The sequence below is a fragment of the Mytilus edulis genome, chromosome 1 (genome assembly GCF_963676685.1).
Source record: "Mytilus edulis chromosome 1, xbMytEdul2.2, whole genome shotgun sequence".
Taxonomy (NCBI): Eukaryota; Metazoa; Mollusca; class Bivalvia; order Mytilida; family Mytilidae; genus Mytilus; species Mytilus edulis.
In genome coordinates, this window is record NC_092344.1 from 43606032 (window position 1) to 43628734 (window position 22703).

Sequence of the window (22703 nt, forward strand, 5' to 3'; positions counted from 1 at the left end):
GGATGTTTAACACATATCCATCCACCCACACACCTATTTACCATCGTTACTTTTATTATCGATTGAGCAAAGAGCTTTCATGATTTCCAGATAAATGTTGCAGATGAAGCATTTTAGCAAGGATATGAATACTTTTGTTTAGCCTAGACAAATCCTTAACTTCAATTTGATTTATTTGGATTCTAAATAATATGTTAATAAAATCTAGTTCTATTATTTTATTATTTTTATTAACGACGATGCATGTCAGCTGTTATATTCTGTCGTTGTCGCTTTTGAAGATGCCATCAAACTTAAAAAAACAAACAAAAACATATGAAATATATTGCTTTATAAACGCCAATTTAGTTAGATATACAAAATAGATTGTAGAAAAAAACACTCCTTTGTTAATAGTGCAACTTTTGTTATTTGCATTCGATTCATCATCCTCACACTTATTGCAAATGAAACAATGAGCTAATTACCAACTTGAAAGCTGTGAGGACAATTGAGAACAGCAATGATAGACAGTTCAAGCTCTTGAAAAATGCTACTGTAAACAAAACAATAAACTTACCCTTTAACTACTACCTAGTACCCTTCCGGAGGACCTCATATCACCCCAAGTTTTTCGTTGGGATTCGTGTTGCTCAGCTTTAGTTTTCTATGTTACGTTTTGTATACCATTATTTGTCTTTTGGTTGTTTGTTTTGCAATTGCATTCAGTTTGAAAACTTTAAACTAATGGTGTTTTTTTCTATTCTACTGGGGTATTGCATTGAGGGTGTCTCAATGTTCGACGACATACTTACTATTCTATTACAGAATTCCTATCCAATTCAATATAACTATCTGCCCTTCAGTCTTTAAGGATTTTGTTCTGAAATCTTTGACTACACTTAACGACAATTAAATTTTTGATATTTTAATCTTTAAAAGCCAGGAACTCCAATATACATTCAGGTAAAGGTGTATTTTTTTTTATTTTCAACTGTTCAAGTAAAATTTATTGAATTTAAATGTATGATATGAACAACTGTTTAAATGCTTCATACTTTTAAATATCCTTAGCCTGAAATAAGAATTTATTTTGTTTTCGTCAATTTTTCTAGAAAAGTGAAAAATTTCACCTTTTAAAAAAAATAATAGAGCAAAAACGGGTTTTTGTTACATGCTCAGAAGAAATTAACAGAAAAAGATAACAGATCTTCCCCAAATCATCTCCTTTAACTTTACCTACCATGATAGATGGAATTCCTATAGCCTCCGCCACACATTCTAGAATTTTCGCCTGCACAAGGCATGTTGCATTGTAGTTCCGATGCTTGGGGATAGCCAGGTGAGTGAAGGTGGTTTCCACAAAGGCACCAATCCCTATACTGGAAAATAGAATGTTGAAACATCAAAAGCTTACGAAAATCCGTGTTCCGAGTGTTAGTACGAATAATGAGTTGGCATGCACAATTAATTCGTCAAATGAGATTTTGCCTGATATCAAAAAGTAAAATATCAAAAATACCGAACTCCGAGGAAATTTCAAAAATCCGTAATCAAATGGCAAAATCAAAAGCTCAAAAACATAATGCCATCGAATGCATAACAACTGTCATATTCCGGAATAAGTAGCTAGATAAACCTCTCACTTGTATGACATTCGCATCAAATTCAATTAAATAGATTGATATGTTTCACCTTTTTGTAATTTTTATAATGCAAATGTTGAAATTTAAAAAGCAATACTATATAACATGCAATTTATTCAAAAAATCGAAGTCGATAAACCATGACAAGGTACATGACTGAACAATCTACATGGAAATGAGATGTGCCAATGTTAATACAACTGCATACTAAATGCCATTGACTTATCATAAGTCGTTCCCATTAAACAAACCTAAATAAAAACATTAACTTGTAAACTATGCAAATGCTTTAAAGTCAATGAATCACGATTAGGGGGGGGGGGGGGGGGGGGGGGGGGGGCTTTATAATCTCCATATAAATGAGACTTGCAAATGCCAATAACTTTGCATACCAAATATTATCGACTTAACATTAGCAGTTGATCTTTAACTGATCTAATCACAAACTAATACATATGACTGAGGGTGCGGGACCTAATATTCTTATGGAAATGAGATGTGATAATGCTTATACAACTGCATATCAAATATTATTGACCTATCACTAGTGGTGTCCCATAAACTGACCTAATCCCAAACTAACAGACTAAGCAAAATTTTCAAAGTCAATAGACCATGACTAAGAGAGCGGAGCCAAATAATCTCCATGGAAATTAGATATGCCAATGCTTATATAACTGCATACCAAATATCATTTACCTAACCCTAGTGGGTCCCCATAAACTGATCCAATCACACACTAATACATGTCACTAAGCAAAAGTTTCAAAGTCAACAGACCATGTCTGAGAGGGCAGCGCCAAATAATCTCCATGGAAATCAGATGTTCCAATGTTTACTCTACTGCATACAAAATATCATTGACCTACCACTTGTGGTTCACCATAAACTAGACGTAATCATAAACTAATACATTGTTGACGCAGCTGCCGCCGCCGTTGCCGCCTATGTCAAGGTGAGACAAAATGGGGGTACAGCAGTCAATATTGTGCAATCTTAATCACTGTTAGAACAAACAAATATGTAACAAAGAAACACAAAAAAAAATATAGACAACGCACATCAGCAAAAATGAAAGACAAGAATACACAAAATTACCATTGCACAAATACATAATATTATTTGTTCACCTCTTTAATTTAAAAAAAAAAACCACCAAAAACAACCATCATTGTCAATGTAAGACAACTGTTTAAATGTTGTTTCTGAATATTTTTTGTTTGAATAGCACTAAAGAGAGAATGTATTACTCTATTTATGATTTACCCAGCTTACAAAACAATGAATATATATCCGTTTGTTCAATATGCATCTGTTTGCATCACAAGATTAAAAGTTGTTGGAATAAGAATGAGAACTGTGTACATACGATTACTAGTATACACGTCGTGTGTACACAAGATGGTTCATTCCCCCTATTGCCGCTTGTTTTTTTAAATTAGGTAAGAAAAAATAAAATTGCATGTGGTTATTATTGGAAAACTAGTGCAATCATAGTATTATACTGTATAAACCTTGTTTAATTTACTTTTATTTGAGGACAGGTAAATGGGTTATTTTTTAAGGTATAAATACTGGTTTTTGATTGATATATGAAAAAATAAATAACAAGAATGTGTCCCCAGTACACGGATGCCCCATCCGGACTATCATTTTCTATGTTCATTGGACCGTGAAAATGGAGGAAAATCTCTAATTTGGCATAAAAATTAGAAAGATCATATCAAAATGACATGTGTACTAAGTTTCAAGTTGATTGGTCTTCAACTTCATCAAAAACTACCTTGACCAAAAACTTTAACCTGAAGCGGGACAGACGAATTGACGAACAGACGGACGGACGGACAGACGGACGAACGAACGGACTCACAGACCAGAAAACATAATGCCCATAAATGGGGCATAAAAACACAGAATACATTATAATCCTAAGACAAAATCACATATTGTCGCAAACAAATAACTAATACACTGCATTTAAAGTATACTAAAGCATTCGACGTGTGAAAAAGTTGGATGCTGCATCACCAAACTGTATGGTTGTTATTTCCTGGTTACGGTTTCTGACATTAATCTGTTGTTGATTTCAACGTACTTTTCTTTTCGGCTGCTCTCTTTGCAGCGGCTGCGGACTGGATCAATGTTAGGGCGTTTAAAGCTTCCGCATGTGTAGAAATTTTGATGTGTTAAAAGATGTTTAGATATGGGTGCTTGATATCTTTCTCCACCTTGTTGTGCTTTCGTTCTATATGAATAGCATTCATCAGTTCTTGTATCGTGTAGTGGTTCCGTAAGTTTATGTTCTGTTCTACCAAGTATGTTGTAATTGATATTAGTATATATGTCTGTAAGGGCACTAAATCATTCATCTATGACCTCATATGACCTCAGCAGTAGGTATGAATAGAAGGACAGAAGCACGGCATACTAGTAGGTGAAGGTTGTTGTATTCCTTGTATTGAACCTGCAGACCTGCTTATTGTTTTGATTTTTACAGCTTGGATAAAGTCATTTGCCATCTGATTGCTGTTTATTCAGTATTAATTGTTCGGGTAAAGTGAACAGTTTTTCCCATTATTTCATATCCATTGGTTAGAGGATACTTTTTTCACTTTCTAATTGTTTTTTTAAAGAACTTTTCTTATCAACATGATCAATCTATTTACCAAATTTGACAAATTTTAAAGTTTATTCATTTTTTTTCAATCTTTAATTTATTTATTTATCTGACTAAACTTTTTTATATTTTGTGTATTTCGTGTATTTCTTTGGAAAAACATATCATATTACAAAAAATTACTGTATAAGTTTTCAAAAATTACAGGTAGAAATATCTAAGGTGACCTTAAATGTTATAAAAACAAATTATCGCTATTTTACGAAATTTTCCTTTGATTTTACTGAATGATAATTTCTTTTCTTAGCACAGTACCGCTAGAGACCAAGGGCGCACGTGGTCATTGTCAATGAAATGAACAGATTACTTCCGGTTGTTCCATGCAGACAAAGTAAAAAAGTTTTGAGTGAAATCCACTTCAATCGATGGGATACTATTGTTATTGAACTTTATCATTGTGTTTTATTTATTACTGGAGGAACGATTTCTTATATGACAGGATTTGTTTTGGACTAGCCAATGTGAATATAGTTTAATTCAACAGTATGCCAGCGAGAAATCCGACGAAACATGGCAATGGTGGAAAATTGTTTTCGGAAATGTGTACGTTTATCAAGGATAAGTGTAACGATATGAAGGACGATAATATGACAGCTAATGAGACTATGGAGGCTATCAATGAACGCTTCATTAAGGAAACTTTTTAAGTGATCAACTTTAGGATACGGAGAAAACTGCATTGAATGTAATGACACTGCTGATGCCCGTTTTAGATGATTTCTCGGCCCGTAGGGATGAAACCATGTTGATTCACGACACGAAAATCAACCGATTGCAGGTAGGAGTTCGTAACATCGAATACGCGAATGACGCGCTAGATCAGCAGTCGAGGAGGGACCACATCAGAATGACCGGCATACCGGGAAATGAAGGCAATGAAGTCGTAATAGATGCTCTAATTGCTTTATCTCATGCTATGAAGGTTGTTTTGACTGGAAAGATCGGTGACGCCTACCGAAATGGTAAGAAAACCCCAGGGAAAAACAGGAAGGTGATCGTAAAGTTTGAAAACCGCACTGATCGTTTTAAATTCCTTGCTAGTAGGAAAAAACTTAAACAAACTGAGTTTAAAGACGTATATGTTAGCGAAGATTTGACGCCGTTGCGTTTTAAACTCTTTCAATTGGTAAGAAAAAATGATGACCTCAAAAACGCACACACGCGGGATGGTGGTGCTAGAGTGGTGATCGCATCCCCGGACGACCTTTTCAAACAAGGAATCGTGGACGTTGATTATAAAAAGTTGGGACTTACTGAGCTGTAGGAGCGCTTGGGAGGGAAATGTCTAGACACCGAGTCAGTGCTTGATGTCAGTGATGATAATTCTGTGATTCAAAAGGAAGTGCTTGAAAATGAAAATATCTTGCAATTTGAAAATATAAAAATTTTAACCCTTAATGTGTGTGGTCTTGTCTCTAAATTAAAAAATCCAGATTTTATTGAATTCATGTCTTTATATGATGTAATATGTCTTACTGAAACTAAAATTGATCAATATGATGATGTTGAGGTTAATGAGTTTAAGCTACTACCCTCTGTTATAAGGCAAAGTTGTGCATCTAAATCAGGTGGTATTTGTGTTTAAGAATATATATGCAATTATGTCCCTATTAGGGACCCATTTACTTACTCTAGTCATTGTGTATTATGGTTCACCATTGATGATAAGCTATTGTTTCAAAAAACTTTATTTTGGGTTGTTCATATCCCACCTGATGGTAGTTTATATAGTAGTGTTGGTTGACATGTTTAATGAAATTGAAAATGTTATAAATGAATCAGATTTACAAGTTTGTTTACTTGGTGATTTCAATGCACATTGTAGTAACTGTAATATGTTGACATTGATAATAATATTCTTGACTTTAATCTGCCAAATATTGAGCAAAGTCTTGTTAATAATTTACATATATTAGAGGAATGTGGAATCCCTGTTGTAAGACAATCTCAAGATAAGCATAAGGTTGATAAATATGGCAAAAAATTATTTGAACTATGTAGAAGTTTAGAACTTTTCTTTGTTAATGGTAGAGTGGATAACGACAGGGATATTGGGCTTACGATTTGTAATAATTCTGTTGTTGATTATGCCATTGTATCACCAAATCTATTTCGATCGATAGTTGATTTCAATGTATTGATATTTGATCCAATTCTTAGTGATATTCATAAACCTATTTGTTTACATTTGTGTACAAATTTAACTTGTGTTGTTGATGTAAATTTGAATAACTCTAATGTTAAAGACAATAATATGGACAATACAAATGACTCGACCATTGTAATCACCTAGCATGGTGAATCAGAGTCTATTGTAAAACCAATATGGGCCAGAGACAGAGCACCAGTTTTCACGGAGAACCTAGACGATACCAGTATAGATGAACTTTCGAATAGATTAGAGGATATTGATCCTCAAAATACTGATAATGTAATTGTCAATAATGTTGTAAATATCGTAAATGATTGTGTGAATATAATAAGGAATGCGGCTGAACAACCCAATATGTTGGTTAATATCAATGATAACAATGTTAAAAAAAATGTAACTCTCAATCTGTAAATCGTAAGTAGTATTTCAATAGTGAATGTTATGTAAAACGTAAAAAATATCGCAGGTATTACTATAGAGTATGTTCAGCAGTTAATTTTGATGATTTAGTATGTAAAAGTAGAGAGTACAAGAAAACTTTGAAAACTCAATTTAACGTGTTTCAGAAGGCATCAATAAGTAAATTGCGTGGTTTGCGTACCACTGATCCTAAGTTTTATTGGTCATTGTTAAACAAGGGCTGTGAGAAAGGTAAAAATGGATCTCAGAAGGTTGCTCTTGATTTATTTTTTAACCATTTTAAGAATTTGAATAATGTAGAAAATGATATTGATGTTGTATTACCAGAGAATATTAGTGAGTACAATACTGTAATTAATCAGTCTATTTGTGAACAGGAAGTTGTAAATGCAATTAAGTCTTTGAAAAATAACAAAGCATGTAGCGATGAAATGATACTTAATGAATTTTTGAAACATGAGGCTTGTAAACTTATGCCCGTATTTTTGAAAATATTTAATATTGTATTTGATAGTGGTATTATACCAGACTCATGGCCAAAGGGTTTTATCCGTCCTATTTTTAAAAAGAAAGGTGATCCTGCAAATGCTGACAACTAAAGAGGTATTACAATATTGAGTTGTTATGAAAAATTGTATTTTAAATAATAGATTGTTCAATTATTTAGAAAGTTTAGGATTATTATGTATAGAACAGGCAGGGTTCAGAAATGGGTATGGCACTGTTGATCATATCTATAATTGAAATGTCTTATTGATTTGTATTTATTTAGAAGAAAAAAATGTATTGTGCCTTTGTTGATTTTCGTAAGGCTTTTGACTCATTATGGCAAAAATTGTTACGCAATGGTATAGATGGTAAATTACTGATTGTATTACAAAACTTGTATAAAAATGCAAAATCTTGTGTTTTTTTTGCATCTAATATTGGTGTGAGGCAGGGTGAAAACCTGTCGCCCCTTTAATTTTCTATTTTACTTAATGATTTGACTGAGTTTTGGCACTTTATGTTTATGTATGTTATTTGATTTTGCCATGTGATTATGGACTTTCTGAATTGATTTTCCTCTAAGTTCAGTATTTTTGTGATTTTACTTTTTTTTCACATGCTTATAGTGGTCTGAATGATGTTTGTAATATGTCTCATTTACTGTTTGACAATGATGATATTGAAGTGTATTTTAAATTGTATCTGTTGTTATATGCGGATGACACAGTCATTTTTGCAAAATCTGCAGCTGAGTTACAATCAGCATTGCATGCAATGTATTTATATTGTGAAACATGGAATCTCAAAGTTAATACTGCAAAAACCAATGTTCTTATATTTTCTAAAAGTCGACAGGCTGAATATGTTCAATTTATATATAATAATGACCGTTTATCTGTTATTGATGAATTTCAATATTTAGGTATTGTATTTTCTAGAAAAGGTACTTTTCATGTTAATAAATCTAGACTGGTTCAACAAGCCAGAAAAGCAATGTTTTATGTATTACGTAAGGCAAGAAAATTGTATTTACCCATAGATGTATTGTTACAACTTTTTGATGCTATGGTTAGCCCTATATTAATGTATGGTTTGGGGGTATGAGAAAAATGATGTTATTGAATCATTGCACTTAGAATTTTGTAAATATATAATGAAAGTTAAAAAATGTACACCTAATTGCATTGTATATGGTGAACTAGGTAGAGTACCAATATATAAAAAAGAAGATGTGGTATGATTGCCAATGAGACAACTATCCACAAAAGACCAAAATGACACAGACATTAACAACTATAGGTCACCGTACGGCCTTCAACAATGAGCAAAGCCCATATCGCATAGTCAGCTATAATAGGCCCCGATAAGACAATGTAAAACTTTTCAAACGAGAAAACTAACAGCCTTATTTATGTAAAAAAAAAATGAACGAAAAACAAATATGTAACACATAAACAAACGACAACCACTGAATTACAGGCTCCTAACTTGGGACAGGCACATACATAAATAATGTGGCGGGGTTAAACATGTTAGCGGGATCCCAACCCTCCCCTTAACCTGGGACAGTGGTATAACAGTACAACATAAGAACGAACTATAACAATGTCTGTTAATATTAAGGCAAGAATGGTTGGTTTTTGGAAACGTATTGTTACTGGCAAAAAAGAGAAAATGTCTCGTACATTATATGAAATGCTATATAAACTTGATTCTGATAATGTATACCACTCTAAGTGGTTTGGATTGTGTAAAAGATATAATATCTGAATGTGGTTTTATTAATGCCTGGAATAATCAATATATAGATACAAACTGTCAGTTGTCTAAAATGTGAAACAGTATTACCACAATTTGTTTGTAAATGAATGGAAGGCTAAGATATTTAATACGTCAAAATGTTTAAATTATAAAATGTACAAGTCTGAGTTTGGTTTTGAAGATTATTTAACTACATTGCCTTTTAATCCAAGAATAATTTGTGTAAATATAGGTGCAGTAGTCGTAGGTTTCCTATTGAATGTGGTATATTTTATATCATTAATAGATCAGAAAGAATATGTGATTTATGTAACATAAATGTCCTAGGAGATGAGTTTCAAGTGAACTTGAAATTAAGGATACCACTGATACTAGAAGGACTGCTTCATACCTTGATCTTTTCCTCAATATTGACGTAGATGGACGACTTCACACGAAAATCTATGATAAACGGGACGATTTCAACTTCCCAATTATCAATTTCCCATTTCTCAGCAGTAACATACCCTCTGCCCCTTCGTATGGTGTTTACATATCACAATTGATACGTTATTCACGTGCTTGTTCACACTATACGGACTTCATATACAGGAGTGTGCTCCTTACGCAGAAACTGCTCCAACAAAGTTATGAGGAGGACAGATTAAAATTGACACTCCGTAAATTTTATGGACACCATCACGATTTGGTGGATCCATACGATGTTTCGTTGACCAAACTAGCTAAGGACATTTTTACCACATGGTAGATTGTGTTTTGTCATAATGTCGTCTAATCTTTTAATTACCAAACGTGACTTATTCCCGATTGCGACTGTTTTGCCGAGTGTGAACTCGCATTACTATAAGACGTGGTACGGTACTTATACATCCCATATTCATGTATTTAGTTTAAATGTTTAATGTTATATTTGTAATTCTCATCGGATTTTGTCAAATGTGTTGATGTCTTTTCTATTATATTTCTGTGTTATGGTAAAGAAAATTAATCACCGCCTTCATTTATCAGATTTGATTTCGTTCAAAGTAATCAGTACGATATTTTACGTTTGAAGTTAGATTCATAACAAACCTGACATAGTTTTATAATATAGTTAATTGCTACCTCAGTTTTATATTAATAAGAATTAAAATGTGCTTTGTTATTAAATGCAATATCAGTATTTAGTTCAAATATATAATCTTAAATTAATCCTAATTCTAATGACGTCATTTTTTCGTCATTTTTCATTTTTTGATGCTCTGTTTTACTAATTCTAATGACGTCATTTTTTCGTCATTTTTCAGTTTCAAATAGGACGTCACTTGGCGTAGAGGTTTATACGTATTCGGATGTGTCTACTTTTGTGTTTCAAATGTCTGGTTATGTAAATGTATTTCAGTTGTTTCCTGTAATTAGTTAATACTTCAGCTTTATCATGTACATCTTTTGAATATTCATTTTATTAAATTTACTGTTTGCAAAAGTATAAATTACTCTAAATTATAGGGATTTTCTGGTAACTTAACGGAAAACCCTTGCCGTTTTTGGCACAACCTTTTTGATCTTTTGGTCCTCGATGCTGTTCAACTTTGTACTCGTTTCGGCTTTCAAACTTTTGTATCTGTGCGTCACACATAGGTCTTGTGTGGACAAAATACACTTCTGGCGTATTAAAATTTTGAACTTGTTGCCTTTTGTTGGCTGTTGTTCGTGTGATTCTTTGTCTATTGTGTTCTCCAATTTATTTATATTGTAGTCCTGTGTTGTCATTTTGATGTTATATTTCACATGGCCATAAAAGTGCGAGGTTTGGCATGCCACAAAACCAGGTTCAACCCACCATTTTTTCCTTTAAAAATGCCCTGTACCAAGTCAGGAATATGGTCATTGTTATATTATAGTTCGTTTCTGTGTGTATTACATTATAACGTTGTGTCGTTTGTTTTCTCTTATTTTTGAGTGTAAATTCACATTGCGATAAGACGTGTCACGGTACTTGTCTATCCCAAATTCATGTATTTGGTTTTGATGTTATATATATATATGTTATATTTGTTTTTCTCGTGGGATTTTGTCTATATGTGTTACATTTTAGTGTTATGTCGTTGTTCTCCTCTTATATTTAATGCGTTTCCCTCGGTTTTAGTTTGTTATCCCGATTTTGTTTTTTGTCCATGGATTTATGAGTTTTGAACAGCGGTATACTACTGTTGCCTTTATTTATTCATTACATATATGATTGTACTTTATTTAATGCTGAACGGCTGAAATTTTTGCCTGCAGATATTTGTAAGGTTAAAAAAACTATAAGTTTCTCTAATTTAATGAACAGCAAAGATAAATTTGTTCTTGTTGGCTTAAGTTTTACAAATGATATTTACCTTCCCATTTATTCATGCATTTGTAAATATGTTTGCTCATGTATTATAGCTTATTTCTTATATTGTTGTACTATCATACCTCATGTGAGGCCTTAAGTGAAATACAATGTTTCAATGTGTCAATGTCGTCCTAGATAAAATAGCATTAAATAAAAAATCTTTGGTCATCTCAACTCGATTGCTTTTCTCACTTTTGCCGTACCTGCTAAATCAAGAAAACCAATCTCGTTGAGATGACCAACGATAATCTATAATTATTTATAAAAAGTTAAAAACTTCTATTATTATTGCATGTATATTATCAACACCTGTTGAGTTTTCAATCCAGTCCCCTGAAACTCGCACAAACATTTTTGCAAATATTGAAGTTGTTTACCTGTTTTTTAATGAAATATGAAGAGGATTTTGTTAAAGAACATAGAACAATTGAAGAAAAAAAGGTAAACAATTTTGAGTAATCAACTCCCTTGTATTTATCAACCAATATCCCTGAAACTTCATCGACAGATTGCACACATCTAGACGTTGTGCACCTATTTTTATTTCAGAGTGGTTTTAGAACCCCGGCCTCTCCCATGTTTACAAATTTTCGAACTTAAAAATTTTGTAAGGAATATTTTTAAAAGGCTGTACCAACTGTATAAATTTTGAGGTCAGTTTCAACTTAAATGCTTTACAAAAGATTTAACCATCCCATCCCATCATGGATTTTTGTGTAACTATATTTGTTTACAAATATTCTCCTTACAGCAAAGTCCGATTCTGGAAATATTTCTTAGGAACCAAGCCAATTGAGTTTTTGGCCTTTGGTCCATTTAAAAGTTGCATTATCAATTCTATTTTCGGTCATGGCATTTGATATCTCTTGTCTTGAAAGTCTTCGTATTTTAATTTCAATCATTCACAGGCGGTTATGCTTTAGGGTAAAAGAGGGACGAAAGATACCAAAGGGACAGTCAAACTCATAAATCTAAAACAAACTGACAACGCCATGGCTAAAAATGAAAAAGACAAACAAACAACAGCACACACGACACAACATAGATAACTAAAGAATAAACAACACGAACCCCACCAAAAAACTATGGGTGATCTCAGGTGCTCCGGAAGGGAAAGCAGATCCTGCTCCACATGTGGCACCCGTCGTGTTGATTATGAGATAACAAATCCGGTAAATGGTCTAATTCGGTAGGTCACATTCATGAAAGGGAAGGGGATTGTAGTTACGATGTAAGGAACATATCCGATATCATTTGTGAAACAGTTATTCCATAACGGTCAACCAACTCGTGATGGCGTCCGTAAAATTTACGAAGGGATGATTTCAACTTCACCATTTGGAACTCTTGGTTTAATAGCTTCCTTGTGAGCAGCAACCCTCTATCAAGAAAATCATGATAGGAAATGCAAGCACGGGAATATCGTATCAACTGGGAGATATATACCCCGTATGTAGGTGCTGCTGGAATGTTGCTACTTAGAAATGGGAAGTTCACAATTGGAAAGCTGAACTCTTTTGTCGTAAAGTTTTTTCAATCGACCCTCATTGTCAATTTCTAGATGTAAGTAAAGATATGAGTCCGACTTAACTCTATCTGTTGTATCCTTTATCTCTAGTTCAATGGGATAGATGCGTTAAACATAGTCACCAAATTTGGAATTATTTACTGAAAGAACATAATCTATATAGCGGAAAGTAGAGTTAAAGGATATTGCTAATTTCTTATTTTTCTTCCTAAAAAGTTCCTGTATGAAGTCAGCCTCATAATAATAGAGAAACAAGTCGGCAAGAAGAGGGGCACAATTCGTTCTCATTGGAATGCCGATAGTCTGTTGAAAAGCACGTCCTCCGAACGTAACTCAATTGTCAATCAAGAAATCAAGCATTTTGATAATGTCAGTTTCAGACAATTTTTTGTTTGAATCAAAGTGATCCTTTATAGTGGAAAATATTAGCAAACAAAATCGAGGGAATTGTGCAAATGATGATACAAGCATGAAAATTACCACAAAGCATCATTATTATATACTTTTTAAGAAATAACTGCTGGCCATTAAAAAAAATATTTTTTTCAAGATGGCCACGGCCATTTTATAAAATGGTTGTTTTCTTTAGTTTGAAAATACTGATTTTTCTGGAAAACTTTTCTTTGAACTTCTTTTAGTAAAAACCAATTACCTGATTAGGTGAATCTTCCTTACATCACATATTTATTACAAATTAATATTTGACATATCCAGTATTTGCGCATGCAAAATTATTTCAAAAACATTGGAACTATTTAACATATATTTAGTGTTTTTGGATTTCTAATGATATTATGAATTGGTTTAATAACATTTTTCAAGGTTATGATACACATGTGTTTAACACTTTTGCGCATGTGCAAACTATTTATAGATATCAAGAGCGATTTGTATACACTACCAAGCATTTATCAGGTATTCGATGTTTAAGGCGCAAATGTAGTTAATCCCGGAGAACCACCAATTGTAACTGCAGATCAGCCACTTTTGGAAATGCCTAATCAAATTCAGTGGGAATGGCGTGATTTGTAAGGAAAAGATATTAAGTGTATCGTCATGTTTGGTGGATTGCATATTGAAATGACTTGTTATAAATCTCTGGGTGATATATTGCGTGATAGGGGATGGACATTTCGTCTTACTGAAGCCAATATTGCAACACCAAGAACAGCAGATTCTTGTAATGTATTTTCAAATGTACCTAGAACTAGACAGGCGTATCAGACAACCGCTTATATTTTGCTTGAATTGTTAATTTCGGATTATGAAAGCTCAACTCAGAATATATAATTATGTCATGACTATGTGGCGTTCAATGATTTAAAAGACTGGTATAAGGAAATAGAGTAATCTCGACCACAGTTTAATTCCTGGCGTTTAATTATGAATTAAGAACTACTTCTGATTTTGGTATTATGCTCATTTCATGAGTGAGATTTCGTACTATTCAAAAAGTCCATATAAAGCACAAAAGCGTATTGTTTTAGGTCTTGATCGTGTAAATTATGCTAGATCGTTACCGACCGTCTCCGAGATATGACTTCCCTTCCCGAACATCATCAACAGGTGGCAAATGTCTTTCTTATAACACAATTGATCATGCACAAATACAGAATAATGCAATTGTGAAGGGCGATGTTGGTGCCATAGGATTAACCGAAGATCCCTTTTAGACAAATGGATGGTATCTGGACCAGTGGAGTCAGTATACTAGAAGATGAATTTGAAAGATCTAGTGGTTTGGGTCATTCTACAACAGACGAACGAAATACTGAAGTCTCTACGAAAACACAAATCTTTAAACAGCTTTAAAGGCATTGTAAAGTGATAACGAGTCGTCAGATTTATTGGTCCAAACAAAACGAAGATCTTTTGAAGCAAATGCAAAACGAAGGAGAACATGCTTTTTATAACCAAATAAACAAGTGAAACTGCGAGCTACTGCTCACTGATGATACCCCCGCCGCAAGTGGATAATATTAATTGTGTAAAAATATGCACGTGTTCGGTAAACAGGAAGTTGTCGAGTGATGAATCTGAAAACGCATCACACGGTATAGCTGACTTATATTAACCCTTAAACCAAATTTCAGAAATCCTTGTATTGTAGTTCCTGAGAAAAATGTGACGAAAAATTTTCAACTTGGCTATCATGTGTAAAATCAAACAAGTGTTCGGTAAACAGGAAGTTGTTGAGTGATGAATCTGAAAACGCATCACACGGTATAGCTGACTTATATCAAGCCTGAAACCAAATTTCAGAAATCCTGGTAGTGTAGTTCCTGGGAAAAATGTGACGAAAAATATTCATGGGACGGACGGACTGACTGACAGACTGACGGACTGATGGACTGATGGACTGACGGACCGACGGAAGGACAGACAGAGGTAAAACAGTATACCCCCCTTTTTTCAAAGCGGGGGTATAAAAAGAACCACTTCCTATTTTGGCCACAAAATTAAACTGGAAATGTCTTTGTCAAAAACAAAGCTAGAGAACCTTAAAAGTGATTTCGATGTCTTTTCTAGACTTTTCATTTCTTGTCATAGTAGGCAGTTTTACTTGGAATATTTTTTATCGATGAAAACTAAATTGCTCCTCCGTCTGTATCTCAGGATGTCACTTGAAATAGTGGTATTAAATCGCTGCAAATGGGTTTACTTGAAACATTCTGCGATTTGCTGACCCAAATTCGGACGCATTTATCGTTGGTGGGGCAGCAATGGTTAATTCCAGGGCACAAAGTTGGGCAAAAATATTTGATGATTATGCTAATGATGTCATACTGCCTTATATAAAATCTTGCATCAATAAGTATTCAAAAGTACACATTGTATTTGATGTTTACTAAATGAATAATGTAAAGGCTGTGACAAGACAAGGCAAGGTTCTTGTGCCAGATGGAAAATTGTTGATTCTGGTAGAACACCAATGGTTTGTAGTAGTTTTCTCTGTGGAGATGACAACGAAACGAAATTTTTCAAGTTTCTTGCTGGCAAAATTGCTTCTTAAGAGACTAATAAAAATGTTTATGTTACTCATGATGAAAATCTTCTTTGCAATTTCAATAAAGATACTTCCTATCTACCCTCTTGTAATCATGAAGAAGCAGATACACGAATGTTTGTCCATGTTCGGCATGATTATGAAAAGTGTTGTAAAATGTAATTTTATGTAGTACTGACAGAGATGTAAAAGTTTCAGGAATTGCAGCAATCGCAAAATTAGATAGGACAAATTGTGGATAGGTTATGGAAGGAATAACGTCTTTTGATGGCTTCCTGTACGTGACATATCAAATGCGTTTGGTCTTTGGTTGCTGCTCTTACTTTCGTCCTTACTTTTGTCATGAGAAATGGAAGATGTCAGGTTGGCTAACAATGGAAGGTTTTCCAGATGTAAAGGACTTTTTTTTGGCTGAAGTATGAAGCGAGGCACTATGTGAATTGTTTGCCAGGAAACAGCGCCATTGTGATGCAATTCCGCCGACAAGAGGTTCTTTTCCAGAGCACACCAAAAGATAAGTATATCAAGGAGGAGATGTTTGGGCTCAGCCTGATTCGTGTATTCTACAGGTACATGTACCAAGTCATGAACACTGGGGTTTGATGAAAGAAAGAATGACAGTTGGAAACTAAAATGGAATTCTTTGACTGCTGTTGCAACCTCGTGTCAGAAAAATTTGAAATGCGTAGGCGAAAATACAGCTGTGTTGGTAACTGTAGATGCTACCGTTCTGGCCTTCCTTGTACGGGTTGTTGCATAGGCAACTATCAGATAATTAAAAGACAAGCAACCTGTCTTTCTAACCAAACTAGGCATTTAAAATTAACAAAGAGTATTATCACTTGATAATTTGATGGAAATAATAAAAATATTTTCTACGTATTTGCCGCCATTTTTTAACCGGAAGTCACCATTTTTTTTCATTTATGTGTTATTTGTCGTACTTAGGAACTGTTTTTAACGTTTAATCATAACTAACATTGGATTATACCTATCACACATATTTCAAGGATTTACATCCCTTGTGAAGTTGCTTGAAAGTATAAAAATTGAATATTTTGACTTTTTGACCTGCATTTTGAAACCGGAAGACACCTTTAGTTTCATTAATGTACTGTCTAGTCCTAATTATGGAACTGACATTTACTTTTTATCAAATCTAAAATTGGATTTTACATATAACACACCTTTCAAAGGATTAACGAATTATTGCCAATTTGTAATGACGCCATTTTCGAAATGTGTGGTGGCCATTTTGAAAAAAATATATCTCCAACTATTTACAAAGTAGGATTTATACCTTCCTAAGACAAGATACTTGTATCTTCGTTTGCCATTCTTTTTTTATGAAACAAAGCAAAATGAATCATGAATCATGTTTGAACCGGCACTTATTACAGGTCTACCAAAAACGCAATGCACATATACTCTGTTAATTTAAATCATCGTCGAGCAAGTTAAAGTGATGGTTTACCTGTAACCCAAAATATCTGAATCCCCTGCAGTGATGTCTGCATTTCTCTAATGTAATCCCATGTAAGAAAGATATCCTATGCTTTAACAATCTATTGCCGTCGTCCACGTAACATCCAACATAACCTAGTGACAAAAGTCATTATCTTTATACATATTAAAATAAGGAATTGCGATATGTTTGTAAATGAAACAATCAACCACCATAGATATGTAGCATAAACAAATACAATTAATACAAAAAATCCCTTACACAGCTACTTTTGCATAGGTACTATTTCTGTACCAAAAATCTGTAGTACTGGAAAATGACTTTTAATATTCAGTACTATTTTGTTACTTTAAAATTATTGTAATATTAAGGTACCTGTATTTTAAAGTACTGGATTTGTACTTGAAATTTTAAGTACTACAGATTTTTGGTAATACCGTTACATTTTCAGCATTTTGAAAGTTTGTCTATTTCAAATCTCTCTTAAAAGTTATGATGTTCCAACATGGAATACTGTGATCATTGTTGGTATTGTCTGTACCAATATTTTAGTACCTTTATATTAACGGCTAGAAAAGTTAAACGACTAGAACAGTCATACGGTTAGAACTGATTTGGTCAGATCTACGGCTAAAATTGATTTAGTCAGTTCTACCCATAGAACAGTTTTAAGAACTCTTTGTCTTAGGTACAAATAGGTCAAAAGAATATAATATATATTAAAAAATCCTCATTTTGAACTGTTCTACAATCCTGACAGGTTTTGTCAGTTCTACCCTAGAACAGTTTTAGACAGTCTTACGACTAAAACAGTTCTACGGCTAGAAAAGTTATACGACTAGAACAGTTACTAGTATACGATTAAAACTGATTTGGTCAGTTCTACGGCTAAAATTGATTTAGTCAGTTCTATCCATAGAACAGTTATAAGGACTCTTTGTCTTAAATATAAATAAGTCAAAAGAATATCATATATATTAAAACAATTCTCATTAAGAACTGTTCTACAATCCTGACAGGTTTTGTTAGTTCTACGGCTAGAACAGTTTTAGACAGTTCTGCACACAGTTCTACAGTTAGAACTGATTTATTCAAAAGTTGTGGATTATGTTTGTTTAAATGAAGACATACAGCAACTGTCATATAACCTTATCAGTTCAATAGTTTGAGAAAAAATCTAGTATAATCTACAGTGGAGATCACATCTAACCTCTCATCAAATCCGTCAGAATCTGTCAGGAGAACTGTTCTAGGACAGTATATAGAACTGTCATCATGACACCTTTTAGACAGTTCTAGCTAGAACAGTTCTAACCTAGAACAATTCTAACCTAGAACAGTTCTAACCTAGAACTGATCCTTACAGTTCTACCCTAGAACAGTTAAAGACAGTTCTACTTCGAACTGACAAAATATTTGGTCTGTTTTAATCGTATAACTGTTCTACGGCTAGAACAGTTATACGACTAGAACAGTTATACGATTAGATTTTCAAAATATTTTGATAGACTTGAATTTGTAGTAAATTTATTTATTTATCAAGTATATTCATTTTCATAAAGTCATAGTAACAGCATTTAGCTTTTTTCAGAAATACAGCAAGATTTTTCAAAGTAATTCTAAAAAGACTAATTAATGAGTATCTGTAACAATTACTTTGACACCATAACGGTAAAACTTTATATCAGCCAAAATTGGAAAAACTAGTACAAAATGGAATTCATTTTCTATTTCATTTGTATTACAAATTTTACACAACCTATTTTCCCTTGATTGATTTTCATGTCTACCTTGTTTTATAGCTAGCTAATGGTTTGAACATATAATTGAAAAAAAATCATACATGACAATACTTGACAGTAATGCATGAAATAACCAGTCTTGTAAAAGAAAAAGTCATATTCAGATAATTCAACAAAAAATTCTCCTTTATGTGAAAAATTCTGAGTTATAAACATATATTTTAGGTGTGTCAAAGCACTATTATTTTTTTTATTTGAGGTAACACGGATACTAAAGCTTGTACACATGATAAAATGGAGTGAATGTTTTATTGGTTAACTTCCAGTGATGCTTATTTTCTTATATGCCATGAAATATTAGATGATATTTTGTCTATAGTACTAAACAGAAATAAACCTTAACTCATGCCAAGTTTTTCTTTATTTGAAACAAAGATAAAATCTACACATATTTTTGAAAAGTGCAAATTTAACAAAGAATAATAAGGGAAAAATCAATGGTAGCATAACACCTAGAACCGATATAGCGGAAGTTTAAATATTAAACCCGATTTGTCAATAGATATACATGAACCGTAATTTCCGAAATTGAAATTAAGAAAATAATATAAATAACTGTAAAAGTTATATAAATCTTACAAACAAATATTTTGTCTTACATAGTAGCCTTTATGCAATAAATAAATGACACAGTAGTATACCGTTGTTTAGAAATCACCAACCAATTGAGAGGAAACAAATCGTGGGTACAACTATAACCGAGGGAAACACTACTTCAATTTATTTAGTACAAAACTAATGGAAAAGTAGTGTATGCATGTTCAAAAACTTCAAAAATAACTTATTTTGATAGCATCATTAGTATTTAATTATAAGCAATTGCTGTCCTCAAAGCCATTTTGTTACAAAACGTATTTCATAATGATGTTAATCTTCGGTGAGCTTTTTAAAGAACTGTTTACATATCTTTTTGGATAGCGTAAAGCCTTAAATTTTCTCATTTCCATTTGGTAGAAAATGTATGTGAACGATGGCATTTTTTGTTGGTCAAATATGCAATTTTCAACTTGTTTATCATTCATTGTGACATCCCAAGTGCCCGTTTTGCACTTACATAACCAAATTATATTGTTTTGTTTATTTATCAATAAGATGAACATTATTTTGAAGATCCTATTATAGTTGTTTTTAATTTCATTTTTAGCTTTTTAATTTTAAATATGTCTTGACTCTGTGAATGAAACAAATACATGAAATATTTACCGTACGGATTTTTCAAAAGTCATGTTTCATCAATAAAGTATTTGTATAATGTACTAACCTTTATAGTGTCCAATATTTCTGTATGGATTTGAGTAACATGTAACATCAATGATCAAACAAAATATTACAAGCACCAAATTCTTCATTGTTTTCTGTAAACTGATAACATTGACACATGATAATCTATTGTCATTTGTGTAAACGCATTATTTTCAGTTCTTACATTCAAGAAGTTCGTCAATAAAACAATTTGGTTTACATTCAAATTCCCGTGAAAAAAGTTTTTCTTTTACACCTCCGAACAGTTTTGTATTTCAGACTTCAAATAGTTATATCTCTGTCAATTTTTAGCACCCCTTGGTCCGGCAACTTTAAACCCTAAAAACAAATACTACCCCCCCCCCCCCCCCCAATGTCCCAAAAGCAAATACAGCCCAAATACATATATAATTTAAAACTAGATTATAGAAACCAATAACAACAACAAAAAAATGTGCCATACATATGCCATATTCCGAACTCACGCACTTGGCAAGTCTTCCCAGATCCAAATGACTATGCATATAGGACAAAATCTAAATAAAACTTGTGTGTAATCTCGGACTTCATTTAATGTCTAAATACAGTCAATCGCATTTTTATTTAAGTTTGTAGTTTTAAAATTTTGAATTTAACATTTTATCACCAACGCCTCGCAATAAGCTTAAAAAATCTGTCACAAATAGCTGAAGTTCGTCTTTTTTATTTGCAGAGATTTAACATATAGATTGTAACAGTTCTTTTAACCAAATGAATGTTCCCAATCAGAATGAACACGACTTGATGACTGTATACTGATATAATGAACAGCGGTAGAACATTCCGTGTCTTTCGATATTTCTTGTCTGTCATATATATAGCACCCCCCCCCCCCTTCCAAAAAAAAAGAAGGAAAAATGAAAAATAGGGGAGGGAAGACGAGATAGGTATGCTTAAGGATCCTATTTATATTTACTCTCTAGACATTAAGCAACAACAAAAAAAATAACAGTTGATATTTTATCATTGAAATATTAAAAAAATAACGCTGTCTTTGGTTATGATAATGGAAATTAGCCATTGCTATCTCATTAGTTACTAAAATAGAAACAATGGTATAAGTTGATTCATACAAGTGGTATTCAGATACTGTTTCGCTGAACCGCATATCATACTTTCTTGTCACCAAAAGGGAATCTCGACAATATTTTGTATGAACGCCAAGAGATAACGTAGATGACATTTTTCCGTTACATAATCAGGAATTTAAGCTTAAAAGAAAATTTGACTTTTTTTTCCTTTATTTTATACAGATTTTACATGCACATCAAAATTGATGGAAAGTTTATTTTCATATCAGAGATATTCGTATAAGATAAATCTATTGTCTATTGACCATTGAAATTTATTATTCGGGATATGAGATAACAAAGAATACAGTAAAGATAGAAACTAAATATAATGTTACAATTTAGATAATTATAATAGACCCAATAAAATTGTCAAGATTACGTAACTACAGTTTTTAACGGATACATATTTACCTTGTTGTTTTCTATATTTCTTTTCTTCGAATCAGTAATACAACAGACAGCTGTTACTTTAATTTCGAAGAAGTTGCATGTTTGGTAGTGTGGCACAATTAAAATGAAATTGAAGTTATCTCTACAGGAAGTCGATAAAGAATCATTTATCGTTCTATTGTTGTTGTTATTTTTGTCTTTTAAAATCTATAAATTTATAATCGGTACAAAATAATTTAAAAAAATCAAAATAATCATTTATTTTCCCCTCTCTTCTACGAGATTGACATTTATTCTTCCGTACAATATGTATAAATTAAAATAACAAAAATACTGAACACAAAAAACAATCCAAAAAAGAAAGCTAGCTAAATTTCTCGATTGTATGACGATCGTATAAAATACCATTAATTGCTCTCTTATAACAATAAGCAGCTGCTCTGCTTGATCTTGGTATATTAAAGTCGTTCAGTGAAAATGTGTCATGAATTGTATCTAAACAAGTCTATGTACAGTTATATAGTGTCATGAGCTTAGGACATTTCTAATCAAAATATTTACCAATGTCGTATGATGGTATTTATACACCTCGCCAAAAGTTAAGCACCTTTTTACACCTTAATGTTTTTCCTTCTTTATTTTGTTAAAAAAAATTAATTTGATACTGCTTT

General features: G+C 32.7%; 1 protein-coding gene across 1 annotated transcript; it reads right to left on the reverse strand.

The window, feature by feature from the left end:
• Positions 1 to 203: 203 nt before the first annotated feature.
• On the reverse strand, positions 204 to 22126 carry LOC139483152 (sialate:O-sulfotransferase 2-like). Its single transcript, XM_071267189.1, has 5 exons — positions 22054 to 22126; positions 20550 to 20650; positions 17496 to 17620; positions 1223 to 1361; positions 204 to 292 (listed from the first exon to the last, which is right to left on the reverse strand). Exons 2-5 carry the CDS (start codon positions 20635 to 20637, stop codon positions 288 to 290), a joined length of 357 nt encoding a protein of 118 aa, XP_071123290.1. The 5' UTR covers positions 20638 to 20650; positions 22054 to 22126; the 3' UTR covers positions 204 to 287.
• Positions 22127 to 22703: the final 577 nt, after the last annotated feature.